Consider the following 16,572-nt stretch of genomic DNA (forward strand, 5'->3'; position numbering starts at 1 on the left):
CAGCCACCCTCCAAACTCCACTATGGCCAAGACCAAAGAGCTGTCAAAGGACACCAGAAACAAAATTGTAGACCTGCACCAGGCTGGGAAGACTGAATCTGCAATAGGTAAGCAGCTTGGTTTGAAGAAATCAACTGTGGGAGCAATTATTAGGAAATGGAAGACATACAAGACCACTGATAATCTCCCTCGATCTGGCGCTCCACGCAAGATCTCACCCCGTGGGGTCAAAATGATCACAAGAACGGTGAGCAAAAATCCCAGAACCACACGGGGGGACCTAGTGAATGACCTGCAGAGAGCTGGGACCAAAGTAACAAAGCCTACCATCAGCAAGGGCATTGAAGATGAAACGTGGCTGGGTCTTTCAGCATGACAATGATCCCAAACCCACGGCCCGGGCAACGAAGGAGTGGCTTCGTAAGAAGCATTTCAAGGTCCTGGAGTGGCCTAGCCAGTCTCCAGATCTCAACCCCATAGAAAATCTTTGGAGGGAGTTGAAAGTCCGTGTTGCCCAGCGACAGCCCCAAAACATCACTGCTCTAGAGGAGATCTGCATGGAGGAATGGGCCAAAATACCAACAACAGTGTGTGAAAACCTTGTGAAGACTTACAGAAAACGTTTGACCTGTGTCATTGCCAACAAAGGGTATGTAACAAAGTATTCAGATAAACTTTTGTTATTGACCAAATACTTATTTTCCACCATAATTTGCAAATAAATTCATTAAAAATCCTACAATGTGATTTTCTGGATTTTTTTCTTCTCATTTTGTCTGTCATAGTTGAAGTGTACCTATGATGAAAATTACAGGCCTCTCTCATCTTTTTAAGTGGGAGAACTTCCACAATTGGTGGCTGACTAAATACTTTTTTGCCCCACTGTAGGTACCAGTAGCTTCAGGCCGTAGGTACCAGTGGCTTCAGGCCGTAGGTACCAGTGGCTTCAGGCCGTAGGTACCAGTGGCTTCAGGCCGTAGGTACCAGTGGCTTCAGGCCGTAGTTACCAGTGGCTTCAGGATGTGGATACCAGTGGCTTCAGGATGTGGATACCAGTGGCTTCAGGCCGTGGATACCAGTGGCTTCAGGCCGTAGGTACCAGTGGCTTCAGGCCGTAGGTACCAGTGGCTTCAGGCCGTAGGTACCAGTGGCTTCAGGATGTGGGTACCAGTGGCTTCAGGCCGTAGGTACCAGTGGCTTCAGGCCGTAGGTACCAGTGGCTTCAGGCCGTAGGTACCAGTGGCTTTAGGCCGTAGTTACCAGTAGCTTCAGGCCGTAGATACCAGTAGCTTCAGGATGTAGGTATGTATGTTTGCTTTCTTGTCACTTTAAGACCTGTGCACTTAACTCACAATTATACCTCCTGTTAACATGAATTAATGATTTAGGTGAGTTGTACCCACTTATCTCAACTAAGAATAGAGGTGATAGAGATAATCACCTTACAGTGGCTTGTGAAAGTATTCACCCACTTGCCGTTTTTCCGATTTTGTTGCATTACAACCTGTAATTTAAATTGATTTCATGTAATGGGAAAAAAATTGTCCAAATTGGTGAAGTGAAATGAAAAAAATGACTTGTTTAAAAAAATTCCTAAAAAATACAAAAGTGAAAAGTGGTGCATGCATGTGTTCACCCCTTTTGCCATGAAGCCCCTAAATAAGATCTGGTGCAACCAATTACCTTCAGAAGTCACATAATTAGTTCAATAAAATGTAGCTTTTTGGGCATCAAGGAAAACACTATGTCTGGCGCAAACCCAACACCCAACACCCAACACCTCTCATCACCCCGAGGATACCATCCATTTTTCATCAGCAGGGACTGGGAAACTGGTCAGAATTGAAGGAATGATGGATGGTGCTAAATACAGAGAAATTCTTGAGGGAAACCTGTTTCAGTCTTCCAGAGATTTGAGACTGGGACGGAGGTTCACCTTCCAGCAGGACAATGACCCTAAGCATACTGCTAAAGAAACACTCGAGTGGCTTAAGGGGAAACATTTAAATGTCTTGAAATGGCCTAGTCAAAGCCCAGACCTCAATCCAATTGAGAATCTGCGGTATGACTTAAAGATTGCTGTACACCAGCAGGAACCCATCCAACTTGAAGGAGCTGGAGCAGTTTTGCCTTGAAGAATGGGGAAAAAATCCCAGTGGCTAGATGTGCCAAGCATATAGAGACATACCCCAAGAGACTTGCAGCTGTAATTGCTGCAAAAGGTGGCTCTACAAAGTATTGACTTTGGGGGGGTGAATAGTTAACCACACTCAAGTTCTGTTGTTTGTCTTATTTCTTGTTTGTTTCACAATAACAAATATTTTGCATCTTCAAAGTGGTAGGCATGTTGTGTAAATCAAATGACACAAACCCCCCAAAATCAATTTCAATTCCAGGTTGTAAGGCAACAAAATAGGAAAAATGCCAGGGGGTGAATATTTTCGCAAGCCACTGTATATGCAGATAATACAGTCTTATACTCAGCTGGCCCCTTCCCGGATTTTGTGTTAAACGCTCTACAACAAAGCTTTCTTAGTGTCCAACAAGCTTTCTCTGCCCTTAACCTTGTTCTGAACACCTCCAAAACAAAGGTCATGTGGTTAGAAGAATGCCCCTTTCCCCACAGGTGTGATTACTACCTCTGAGGGTATAGAGCTTCAGGTAGTCACCTCATACAAGTACTTGAGAGTATGGCTAGACAGTACACTGTCCTTCTCTCAGCACATATCAAAGCTGCAGGCTAAAGTTAAATCTAGACTTGGTTTCCTCTATCTTAATCGCTCCTCTTTCACCCCAGCTGCCAAACTAACCCTGATTCAGATGAACATCTTACCCATGCTAGATTTGGAGACATCATTTATAGATCGGCAGGTAAGGGTGCTCTCGAGCAGCTAGATGTTCTTTACCATTCGGCCATCAGATTTGCCACCAATGCTCCTTATAGGACACATCACCGCACTTTATACTGTTCATCTCTGTATACCTGTCGCAAGAACCAATGGTTGATGCTTATTTGTAAAACCCTCTTAGGCCTCACTCCTCCCTATCTGAGATATCTACTGCAGCCCTCATCCTCCACATACAGCACCCATTCTGCCAGTCACATTCTGTTAAAGGTCCCCAAAGCACACACATCCCTGGGTCGCTCCTCTTTTCAGTTCGCTGCAGCTAGCGACTGGAACGAGCTACAACAAGCACTCAAACTGGACAGTTTTATCTCCATCTCTTCATTCAAAGACTCAATCATGGACACTCTTACTGACAGTTGTGGCTGCTTTGTGTGATGTATTGTTGTCTCTTCCTTCTTTCCCTTTGTGCTCTTGTCTGTGCCCAATAATGTTTGTACCATATTTTGTGCTGCTACCATGTTGTTGCCATGTGGTGTTGCTACCATGTTGTTGTCATGTGGTGTTTCTACCATGTTGTGTTGTCATGTTGCTACCATGCTGTGTTGTCATGTGTCGCTGCTGTGTTGTTGTCTTAGGTCAATAATGTTCGTACCATGTTTTGTGCAGCTACTATGTTGTGCTGCTGCCATGTTGTGTTGTTGTCGTAGGTCTCTCTTTATGTAGAGTTGTGTTTCTTGTCGTGATGTGTGTTTTGTCCTATATTTTTATTTAATACATTTTTAATCCCAGGCCCCCGTCCCCGCAGGAGGTCTTTTTCCTTTTGGTAGGCCGTCATTGTAAATAAGAATTTATTCTTAACTGACTTGCCTAGTTAAATTAAGGTTAAATCAAAAAATTACAAATGAGCTAACTGATTGCACCCACATTTTCTAGGGATTCATAGAACTGATTGCATTTACATTTTATAGGGATTCATAGAACTGATTGCATTTACATTTTATAGGGATTCATAGAATATAATATTATATATATTATATAATATAATATTATATAAATTAATATTAAATATTAAAATGTTAAATAAATACAGAACCTAACAGCTGATTTGGATGCAACTTTTTTTCTAACAATGAGAATCCAAAGAAATCGTAAAAAGCCACGGACCCCCAACAACGAATATAAAGTATCAGTTCTCTATGTCTAACAAGTAGTATGGAGGTGCTTCTTGGAGTATTGTTTCCTCATCCTAAGTAATGTATTCTCGGTGAATGTGGTGATGTTTTTTCCCCTGTTCAGAGAAATGAGCCATTGAAGTTATGTACAGTTGAAGTCTGAAGATAATATACACCTAAGCAAAATATATTTAAACTCAGTTTTTCACAGTTCCTGATATTTTATCCTAGTAAAAATTCCCTGTCTTAGGTCAGTTAGGATCATCACTTTATTTTAAGAATGTGAAATGTCAGAATAATAATAGAGAGAATTATTTATTTCAGCTTTTATTTCTTTCATCACATTCCAAGTGGGTCAGAAGTGTACATACACTCAATTAGTATTTGGTAGCATTGCCTTTAAATTGTTTAATTGGGTCAAACGTTTTGGGTAGCCTTCCACAAGCTTCCCACAATAAGTTGGGTGGATTTTGGCCCATTCCTCCTGACAGAGCTGGTGTAACTGAGTCAGGTTTCTAGGCCTCCTCGCTCGCACACGCTGTTTCAGTTCTGCCCACAAATGTTCTATAGGATTGAGGTCAGGGCTTTGTGATGGCCACTCCAATACCTTGACTTTGTTGTCCTTAAGCCATTTTGCCACAACTTTGGAAGTATGCTTGGAGTCATTGTCCATTTGGAGGACCCATTTGCAACCAAGCTTTAACTTCCTGATTGATGTGTTGAGATGTTGCTTCAATATAGCCACATAATTTTCCTACCTCATGATGCCAGCTATTTTGTGAAGTGCACCAGTCCCTCCTGCAGCAAAGCACCCTCACAACATGATGCTGCCACCCCCGTGCTTCACGGTTGGGATGGTGTTCTTGGGCTTGCAAGCCTCCCCCTTTTTCCTCCAAACATAATGATGGTCATTATGGCCAAACAGTTCTATTTTTGTTTCATCAGACCAGAGGACATTTCTCCAAAAAGTACGATCTTTGTCCCCATGTGCAGTTGCAAACCGTAGTCTGGCTTTTTTATGCCGGTTTTGCTGCAGTGGCTTCTTCCTTGCTGAGCGGCCTTTCAGGTTATGTCGATATAGGACTTGTTTTACTGTGGATATAGATACATTTGTACCTGTTTCCTCCAGCATCTTCACAAGGTAATTTGCTGTTGTTCTGGGAAGGATTTGCACTTTTCGCACCAAAGTACATTCATCTCTAGGAGGCAGAATGCATCTCCTTCCTGAGCGGTATGACGACTGCGTGGTCCCATGGTGTTTATACTTGCGTACTATTGTTTGTACAGATGAACGTGGTACCTTCAGGCGTTTGAAAATTACTCCCGAGGATTAACCAGACTTGTGGAGGTCTACAATTTTTCTTTCTGAGGTCTTGGCTGATTTCTTTTGATTTTCCCATGATGTCAAGCAAAGAGGCACTGAGTTTGAAGGTAGGCCTTGAAATACATCCACAGATACACCTCCAATTGACTCAAATTATGTAAATTAGCCTGTCAGAAACTTCTAAAGCCATGACATAATCTTCTGGAATTTTCCAAGCTGTTTAAAGGCACAGTCAACTTAGTGTATGTAAACAGGGCTGTAGTGGAGCAGGTTGAGAGCTTCAAATTCCTTGGTGTCCACATCAACAACAAACTAGAATGGTCCAAACACACCAAGACAGTCATGAAGAGGGCACGACAAAGCCTATTCCCTTCAGGAAACTAAAAAGATTTGGCATGGGTCCTCAGATCCTCAATAGGTTCTACAGCTGCATCATCGAGAGCATCCTGACTGGTTGCATCACTGCCTGGTACAGCAATTGCTCGGCCTCCGACCGCAAGGCACTACAGAGGGTAGTGCGTACGGCCCAGTATATCACTGGGGCAAAGCTGCCTGCCATCCAGGACCTCTACACCATGCGGTGTCAGAGGAAGGCCCTAAAAATTGTCAAAGACCCCAGCCACCCCAGTCATAGACTGTTCAAGCCATAAGACTCCTGAACAGGTAACCAAATGGTTACCCAGACTATTTACATTGTGCCCCCCCCCCCCAACCCCTCTTTTACGCTGCTGCTACTCTCTGTTCATCATATATGCATAGTCACTTTAACCATATCTACATGTACATACTACCTCAATCAGCCTGACTAACCGGTGTCTGTATATAGCCTTGCTACTCTTATTTTCAAATGTCTTTTTACTGTTGTTTTATTTCTTTACTTACCTACACACACACACACACACACACACACATATACCTTTGTTTTGCACTATTGGTTAGAGCCAGTAAGTAAGCATTTCACTGTAAGGTCTACTACACCTGTTGTATTCGGCGCACGTGACAAATAAAACTTTGATTTGATACAGTGTATTATAAGTGAAATAATCTGTCTGTAAACAATTGTTGGAAAAATTACTTGTGTCATGCACAAAGTAGATGTCCTAACCGACTTGCCAAAACCATAGGTTTGTTAAAAAGACATTTGTGGATTGGTTGAAAAACGAGTTTTAATGACTCCAACCTAAAGTGGACGTAAACTTCCGACTTCAACTGTTTACTGTATGTCCCATCCTACATTCTGACATTACCATGTTTTGACCACTAGATGGCGAGGGTTCCGTCGGTGACTTTTTACCGTTTCTTTGGATTCCACGTCTTACTCATTGTTAGAAGAAAAAAAACGTTTAGTCCAAATCAGATGTTGGGTCCTATATTTATTGGATATTATATATGAATCCTCTAAATTCAAATGGCCAATTTGGGTGCAATCAAATTAGCTTCATCTCAGAGATCAAATTATATTTCAACAAAATAATGTTGCAGGAATGCTAATCTGCTATCTGTTTCTAACTACAGAAATGATTTCAGAAACAATTTTGAGATGGCTGGTGTCATGACTTGCTGAAAACTAGTTTGCTAGGACAGTGTTGTTGTGGAGTGTGGTTGAAGTTGGACAGGGTGGTTTAAGACTATGAGTAGAGGTTAAAACAGGCCTTTACCTCCCATGAGATTACCAGTTCATGCCTGCGACCATTCCCTCCACTGACGTTAGCTGGGGCCACCGAGGGGACTGCAAGACAGAACAAAAACACATATATTAATTATGCGAGAAATAGTGGTGTAAACGCCTTTATGAGCAAATATGAATATAATAACCGTCAAAGCAAAGTAAACTTGTAGTCACTTGATGATATGCTGTGTGGTCCTCCCACTACGTCTCAGGAAACCATGCAGTTTATGAGACTACACATGAAATAAGTTGCGATTAACTTCACAGGGTGGTGAAAGTGAACTGGGATCTTGATGCTCCTTTACAATAAATACCCTTATTCTGCTGACATGTTGATCGACGATTGGCTGCCGTTTGACACACACAACAAAAACCATAAATAACTATATGGGAGGTTAGACAAAAAACTATAAAAAACATTTTCAAACATTTCCACAAACATGAATGACATCACACTTGCTCTTTTTTTTTGTCTATGTATGTTTTTGTTTGTTGTCAAAAACAAAACAGCACAAAAAAAAGTCTAATTAAATATTACAAAAAAAGAAAAGAGAGGAACATGGCAGAGATGTTTTGCAGCACAAGTTGGGCCTGTTATTTAAAATCACCTGATACAGATGGCTACATTATACAATACATCACCAGCAGTATGTGGACACCCCTTCATACACTATATATACAGCAGTATGTGGACACCCCTTCATCCACTATATATACAGCAGTATGTGGACACCCCTTCATCCACTATATATACAGCAGTATGTGGACACCCCTTCATCCACTATATATACAGCAGTATGTGGACACCCCTTCATACACTATATATAAAGCAGTATGTGGACACCCCTTCATCCACTATATATACAGCAGTATGTGGACACCCCTTCATACACTATATATAAAGCAATATTTGGACACCCCTTCATATACTATATATACAGCAGTATGTGGACACCTCTTCATCCACTATATATACAGCAGTATGTGGACACCCCTTCATCCACTATATATACAGCAGTATGTGGACACCCCTTCATATACTATATATACAGCAGTATGTGGACACCCCTTCATCCACTATATATACAGAAGTATGTGGACACCCCTTCATATACTATATATACAGCAGTATGTGGACACCCCTTCATCCACTATATATACAGCAGTATGTGGACACCCCTTCATACACTATATATAAAGCAATATTTGGACACCCCTTCATATACTATATATACAGCAGTATGTGGACACCTCTTCATCCACTATATATACAGCAGTATGTGGACACCCCTTCATCCACTATATATACAGCAGTATGTGGACACCCCTTCATATACTATATATACAGCAGTATGTGGACACCCCTTCATCCACTATATATACAGAAGTATGTGGACACCCCTTCATATACTATATATACAGCAGTATGTGGACACCCCTTCATCCACTATATATACAGCAGTATGTGGACACCCCTTCATACACTATATATACAGCAGTATGTGGACACCCCTTCATACACTATATATACAGCAGTATTTGGACACCCCTTCATATACTATATATACAGCAGTATGAGGACACCCCTTCATATACAGCAGTACGAGGACACCCCTTCATCCACTATATATACAGCAGTATGAGGACACCCCTTCATCCACTATATATATACAGCAGTATGAGGACACCCCTTCATATACAGCAGTATGAGGACACCCCTTCATTCACTACAGCAGTATGTGGACACCCCTTCATACACTACAGCAGTATGTGGACACCCCTTCATACACTATATATACAGCAGTATGAGGACACCCCTTCATCCACTATATATATACAGCAGTATGTGGACACCCCTTAATTCACTATATATACAGCAGTATGTGGACACCCCTTCATACACTATATATACAGCAGTATGTGGACACCCCTTCATCCACTATATATACAGCAGTATGTGGACACCCCTTCATCCACTATATATACAGCAGTATGTGGACACCCCTTCATACACTATATATACAGCAGTATGTGGACACCCCTTCAAAATATACTATATATACAGCAGTATGTGGAAACCCCTTCATACACTATATATACAGCAGTATGTGGACACCCCTTCATCCACTATATATACAGCAGTATGTGGACACCCCTTCATCCACTATATATACAGCAGTATGTGGACACCCCTTCATACACTATATATACAGCAGTATGTGGACACCCCTTCAAAATATACTATATATACAGCAGTATGTGGAAACCCCTTCATACACTATATATATACAGCAGTATGTGGACACCCCTTCAAAATATACTATATATACAGCAGTATGTGGACACCCCTTCATACACTATATATACAGCAGTATGTGGACACCCCTTCAAATGAGTAGATTTGGCTTTTTCAGGCACACCCATTGCTGACAGGCATATCAAATCAAGCACACAGCCATGCCATCGCCATAGACAAATATTGGCACTAGAATGGCCCGTACTGAAGATCTCAGTGACTTTCAACGTTTCAATCAAGTCAGTTAGTCAAACTGACTTTCAACGCCACCTTTCCAATAAGTCAGCTAGTCAAATTTTCGGCCCTGCTAGAGCTGCCCTGGTCAACTGTTATTTTGAAGTGGAAATGTCTTGGAGCAACAACGGCTCAGCCGCGAAGTGGTAGGCCACAGAAGCTCACAGAACGGGATCGCCGAGTGCTGAAGCACGTAGCGTAAAAAACATCTGTCCTCGGTTGCAACACTCACTACCGAGTTCCAAACTGCCTCTGGAAACAACGTCAGCACAACAACTGTTTGTCGGGAGCTTCATGACATGGGATTCCATGTTCAAGCAGCAGCACACAAGCCTAAGATCACCATGCGCAATGCCAAGCGTCGGCTGGAGTGGTGTAAATCTCGCCGCCATTGACCTCTGGAGCAGTGGAAACGCGTTCTCTGGAGTGACGAACCACGCTTCATCATCTGGCAGTCCGACGGATGGGTTTCATGCATAGTGCCAACTGTAAAGTTTGGTGGAGGAATAATGGTCTGGGGCTATTTTTCATGGTTCGGGCCCCTTAGTTCAAGTGAAGGGAAATCTTAACGCAACAGCATACAATCAAATCAATCAAAAGTATTTATAAAGCCCTTCTTACATCAACTGATGTCACAATGTGCTGTACAGAAACCCAGCCTAAAACCCCAAACAGCAAGCAATGCACTGACATTCTAGACCATTCTGTGCTTCCCACTTTGTGGCAACAGTTCAGGGAAGGCCCTTTCCTGTTTCAGCATGACAATGCCCCCGTGCACAAAGCGAGGTCCATACAAACATGGTTTGTCGAGATCAGTGTGGAAGAACTTGACTGGTCTGCACAGAGCACTGAACTCAACCCCATCGAACACGTTTGGGATGAATTGGAACGCCGACAGCAAGCCAGGCCCTAATCGCCCAACATCAGTGTCCGACCTCACTAATACCCTTGTGGCTGAATCAAAGCAAGTCCCCTCAGCAATGTTTCAACATCTAGTGGAAAGCCTTCCCAGAAGAGTGGAGGCTATTATAGCAGCAAAGGTGGGACCAACTCCATATTAATGCCCATGATTTTGGAATGAGATGTTTGATGAGCAGGTGTCCACATACTTTTGGTCTGGTAGTGTATATTCTACATTGTTGTCAATATGTATGTAGCCTTCTTTAAGGGGATCATTAAGATACCGTTGAGAGTAAGACGGTAGTTTTAGTGGGAGTTAAGCTAAGTAGGAAACACACACAGACCGAGGAGTTACCTGCTTCTTTAGTCCGGACCCCCCTGGATGGGGTACTGGGGTCTCCTGTTCCAATAGCGTTACTGGCCACCACCCTGAACTCATAGTCCACCCAGGGGTTGAGCTCCACAGCCATGGCTGACTCCATGTCCCCTGTCACTGGCTCTGGGTCTGGAGAGGATGGAGGGAGGGAGAGATATAGATATACAGATTAGATATAGATATACAGAATAGATATATGGATACAGTTGAATTCGGAAGTTTACATACATCTTAGCCAAATACATTTAAACTCAGTTTTTCACAATTCCTGATATTTAATCCTAGTAAAAATTCCCTGTCTTAGGTCAGTTAGGAGCACCACTTTATTTTAAGAATGTGAAATGTCAGAATAATCGTAGAGAGAATGATTTATTTCAGCTTTTATTTCTTTCATCACATTCCCAGTGGGTCAGAAGTTTACATTCACTCAATTAGTATTTGGTAGCCTTGCCTTTAAATTGTTTAACTTGGGTCAAACGTTTTGGGTAGCCTTCCACAAGCTTCCCATAATAAGTTGGGTGAATTTTGGCCCATTCCTCCTGACAGAGCTGGTGTAACTGAGTCAGGTTTGTAGGCCTCCTTGCTCGCACACGCTTTTTCAGTTCTGCCCACGCATTTTCTATAGGATTGAGGTCAGGGCTTTGTGATGGCCACTCCAATACCTTGACTTTGTTGTCCTTAAGCCATTTTGCCACAACTTTGGAAGTATGCTTGGGGTCATTGTCCATGTGGAAGAGTCATTTGCGACCAAGCTTTAACTTCCTGACTGATGTCTTGAGATGTTGCTTCAATATATCCACATACTTTTCTTCCCTCATGATGCCATCTATTTTGTGAAGTGCCCCAGTCCCTCCTGCAGCAAAACACCCCCACAACATGATGCTGCCACCCCCCGTGCTTCACAGTTGGGATGGTGTTCTTCGGCTTGCAAGCCTCTCCCTGTTAATTGTTTCAACAGACCACAGGACATTTCTCCAAAAAGTACGATCTTTGTTCCCATGTGCAGTTGCAAACCGTAGTCTGGCTTTTTTATGGCGGTTTTGGAGCAGTGGCTTCTTCCTTGCTGAGCGGCCTTTAAGGTTATGTCGATATAGGACTTGTTTTACTGTGGATATAGATACTTTTGTACCTGTTTCCTTCAGCATCTTCACCATTTCCTTTGCTGTTGTTCTGGGATTGATTTGCACTTTTCGCACCAAAGTACGTTAATTTCTAGGAGACAGAACGCGTCTCCTTCCTGAGCGGTATGACGGCTGCCTGGTCCCATGGTGTTTATACTTGTGTACTATTGTTTGTACAGATGAACGTGGTACCTTCAGGCATTTGGAAATTACTCCCAAAGGTGATCCAGACTTGTGGAGGTCTACAATTTGTTTTCCGAGGTCTTGGCTGATTTATTTTGATTTTCCCATGATGTCAAGCAAAGAGACACTGAGTTTGAAGGTAGGCCTTGAAATACATCCACAGGTACACCTCCAATTGACTCAAATGATGTAAATTAGCCTGTCAGAAACTTCTAAAGCCATGACATAATTTTCTGGAATTTTCCAAGCTGTTTAAAGGCACAGTCAACTTAGTGTATGTAAACTTCTGACCCACTGGAATTGTGATACAGTGAATTATAAGTGAAATAATTTGTCTGTAAACAAATTGTAAACAATTGTTGGAAAAATTCCTTGTGTCATGCACAAGGTAGATGTCCTAACCGACTTGCCAAAACTATAGTTTGTTAATTGTGGAGTGGTGGAAAAACGAGTTTTAATGACTCCAACCTAAGTGTATGTAAACTTCTGACTTCAACTGTACATATCTAGATGGAGAGATGAGAGAGAGAGAGACACAGAGACAGAGAGACGGAGAGAAAGAGAGACGGAGAGAAAGAGAGATGGAGAGAAAGAGAGATGGAGAGAAAGAGATGGAGAGAGATAGATAGAGAGACAGAAACACAGTTAGACCCAACCAATTCATGAGAAAACAGAAAGATAGTTCATTCCAATGTGTCAAGTAACTAACAAAAAAACTGAGCAAACTAGAATGCTATTTGGCCCTAAACATAGAGTACACTGTGGCAGAATACCTGACCACTGTGACTGACCCACGATTAAGGAAAGCTTTGACTATGTACAGACTAAGTGAGCTTAGCCTTGCTATTAAGAAAGGCCGTCGTAGGCAGACCTGGCTCTCAAGAGAAGACAGGCTATGTGCAACACTGCCCACAAAATGAGGTGGAAACTGAGCTGCACTTCCTAACCTCCTGCCAAATGTATGACCATATTAGAGACACATATTTCCCTCAGATTATACAGACCCACAAAGAATTTCAAAACAAATCCAATCTACTGGGTGAAATACCACAGTGTGCCATCACAGCAGCTATATTTGTGACCTGTTGCAACAAGAAAAGGGCAACCAGTGAAGAACAAACAGAAGTCTGTAATACCAACAAGTTTTAAGCAGACCACCATAGTCCCTGTGCCCAAGAACACTAAGGTAACCTGCCTAAACAACTACCGACCTGTAGCACTCACATCTGTAGCCATGAAGTGCTTTGAAAGGCTGGTCATGGCTCACATCAACACCATTATCCCAGAAACCCTAGACCCACTCCAATTTGCATACCGCCAAAACAGATCCACAGATGATGCAATCTATATTGCACTCCACACTGCCCTTTCACACCTGGACAAAAGGAACACCTATGTGAGAATGCTATTCATTGACTACAGCTCAGCGTTCAAAGCTCATCAATAAGCTATGGACGCTGGGACTAAACACCTCCCTCTACAACTGGATCCTGGACTTCCTGACGGGCCGCCCCCCCAGGTGGTGAGGGTAGGTAGCTGATCCTGAACACTGGAGCTCCTCAGGGGTGCGTGCTCAGTCCCCTCCTGTACTCCCTGTTCACTCATGACTGCACGGCCAGGCACGACTCCAACGCCATCATTAAATTTGCCGATGACACAACAGTGGTAGGCCTGATCACCGACAACGATGAGACAGCCTATAGGGAGGAGGTCAGAGACCTGGCCGTGTGGTGCCAGGACAACAACATGTTGTTGGGGAAACAGAGGGTTAAATACACAACATGTAATGATGGAATTGAAACCAGATGTGTGGGAAGACAAGACAAAACAAATGGAAAATGAAAAGTGGATCGAGGATGGCTAGAAGACCGGCAACGCCGACCGCCGCCCGAACAAGGAGAGGGACCAACTTCGGTGGAAGTCGTGACAAGAACACTGTCTATACCACAGCACTACATTAGGCAGAACACTGTCTATACCACAGCACTACATTAGGCAGAACACTGTCTATACCACAGCACTACATTAGGCAGAACACTGTCTATACCACAAATCTACATTAGGCAGCAGAACACGTCTGGCTGGGTTATATGGCAGGCCTGGCTGGGTTATATGGCACGTCAGGCTGGGTTATATGGCACGCCTGGCTGGGTTATATGGCATATCTGTCTGGGTTATATGGCATATCTGTCTGGGTTATTTGGCATGTCTGTCTGGGTTATATGGCACGTCTGGCTGGGTTATATGGCAGGCCTGGCTGGGTTATATGGCAGGCCTGGCTGGGTTATATGGCAGGCCTGGCTGGGTTACATGGCAGGCCTGGCTGGGTTATATGGCACGCCTGGCTGGGTTATATGGCACGTCAGGCTGGGTTACATGGCAGGCCTGGCTGGGTTATATGGCAGGCCTGGCTGAGTTACATGGCAGGCCTGGCTGGGTTAAATGGAATAGGGTGCTATTTGGAATGCAACCTACGTACAGTAACCTTTAACAAATAATGTACGACCAGGCTGTCTATGCCTTCTGCCTCTACCATTCCACATATGTCCCACTAGGCTGTCTATCTCTTCTGCCTCTACCATTCCACATATGTCCCACCAGCCTGTCTATGCCGACTGACTCTACCACTCCCCATATGTTCAGCTCACTGGAGTGACAGATATTCCACATCTAGCTAGAGGATAATTGGCTGGGTTGGCCCCTTCGGAGTAGCCAGCCATAAATCCAGTTGGTCAATGTTGGACCAATTATCCATAAGATAGTAAAAAAAAAGAGTGGCTAAAAGAGCATATCGTCGCTGTCTGATGAAAATCCATTATCTTCTACACAGAAACTTTCCAGGAAATAGAAAACAGATTTTCCTGACGAACATAAACTCAGCAAATAAAGAAACGTCCTCTCACTGTCAACTGCGTTTATTTTCAGCAAACTTAACATGGGTAAACATTTGAATGAACATAACAAGATTCAACAACTGAGACATAAACTGAACAAGTTCCACAGACATGTGACTAACAGGAATGGAATCATGTGTCCCTGAACAAAGGGGGGGGGGACAAAATTAAAACGTAACAGTCAGTATCTGGTGTGGCCACCAGCTGCATTAAGTACTGCAGTGCATCTCCTCCTCATGAACTGCACCAGATTTTCCAGTTCTTGCTGTGAGATGTTACCCCAGTCTTCCACCAAGGCACCTGCAAGTTCCCGGACATTTCTGGGGGGAATGGCCCTAGCCCTCACCCTCCGATCCAACAGGTCCCAGACGTGCTCAATGGGATTGAGATCCGGGCTCTTTGCTGGCCATGGCAGAACACAGACATTCCTGTATTGCAGGAAATCACACACAGAACGAGCAGTATGGCTGGTGGCATTGTCGTGCTGGAGGTCATGTCAGGATGCGTGAGCAGGAAGGGTACCACATGAGGGAGGAGGATGTCTTCCCTGTAACGCACAGTGTCGAGATTGCCTGCAATGACAACAAGCTCAGTCCGATGATGCTGTGACACACGGCCCCAGACCATGACGGACCCTCCACCTCCAAATCGATCACGCTCCAGAGTACATGCCTCGGTGTAATGCTCACTCCTTCGACGATAAACACAAATCCGACCATCACCCCATGTAAGACAAAACCGTGACTCGTCAGTGAAGAGCACTTTTTGCCAGTCCTGTCTGGTCCAGCGAAGGTGGGTTTGTGCCCGTAGGCGACGTTGTTACCGGTGATGTCTGGTGAGGACCTGCCTTACAACAGGCCTACAAGCCCTCAGTCCAGCCTCTATCAGCCTATTGCGGACAGTCTGAGCACTGATGGAGGGATTGTGCATTCCTGGTATAACTCGGGCAGCTGTTGTTGCCACCCTGTACCTGTCCCACAGGTGTGATGTTCGGATGTACCGATCCTGTGCAGGTGTTGTTACACGTGGTCTGCCACTGCGAGGATGATCAGCTGTCCATCCTGTCTCCCTGTAGCGCTGTCTTAGGCATCTCACAGTACGGACATTGCAATTTATTGCCCTGGCCACAACTGCAGTCCTCATGCCTCCTTGCAACATGGCTAAGGCATGTTCACGCAGATGAGCAGGGACCCTGGGCATCTTTCTTTTGGTGTTTTTCAGAGTCACTAGAAAGGCCACTTTAGTGTCCTAAGTTTTCATAACTGTGACCTTAATTGCCTACGGTCTGTAAGCTGTTAGTGTCTTAACGACCGTTCCACATGTGCATGTTCATTAATTGTTTATGGTTCATTGAACAGCATGGGAAACAGTGTTCAAACCCTTTACAATGAAGATCTGTGAAGTTATTTGGATTTTTACGAATTATCTTTAAAAAATAGGGTCCTGAAAAAGGGACGTTTCTTTCTTTGCTGAGTTTACAATTACATCTTGGTACATTTAATGTAACCTCTAACATTAAATGTACTACCAGCCTATCTACTTCCTCCCATTCCC

General features: G+C 43.6%; 1 protein-coding gene across 2 annotated transcripts in view; it reads right to left on the minus strand.

The window, feature by feature from the left end:
* cntn5 (contactin 5) overlaps positions 1–16,572 on the minus strand; it is a 488,559-nt gene that overhangs the window by 83,043 nt on the left and 388,944 nt on the right. For both annotated transcript variants that reach the window (XM_045704177.1, XM_045704176.1), the window contains exons 17-18: positions 10,800–10,949; positions 7,004–7,074 (exon numbers count right to left, since the gene is read on the minus strand). In XM_045704177.1, the coding sequence (XP_045560133.1) occupies positions 7,004–7,074; positions 10,800–10,949 (221 nt within the window). The remainder of the gene's footprint in view (positions 1–7,003; positions 7,075–10,799; positions 10,950–16,572) is intronic.

This window comes from Salmo salar, chromosome ssa20, assembly GCF_905237065.1.
Source record: "Salmo salar chromosome ssa20, Ssal_v3.1, whole genome shotgun sequence".
In the NCBI taxonomy this organism is placed as follows: Eukaryota; Metazoa; Chordata; class Actinopteri; order Salmoniformes; family Salmonidae; genus Salmo; species Salmo salar.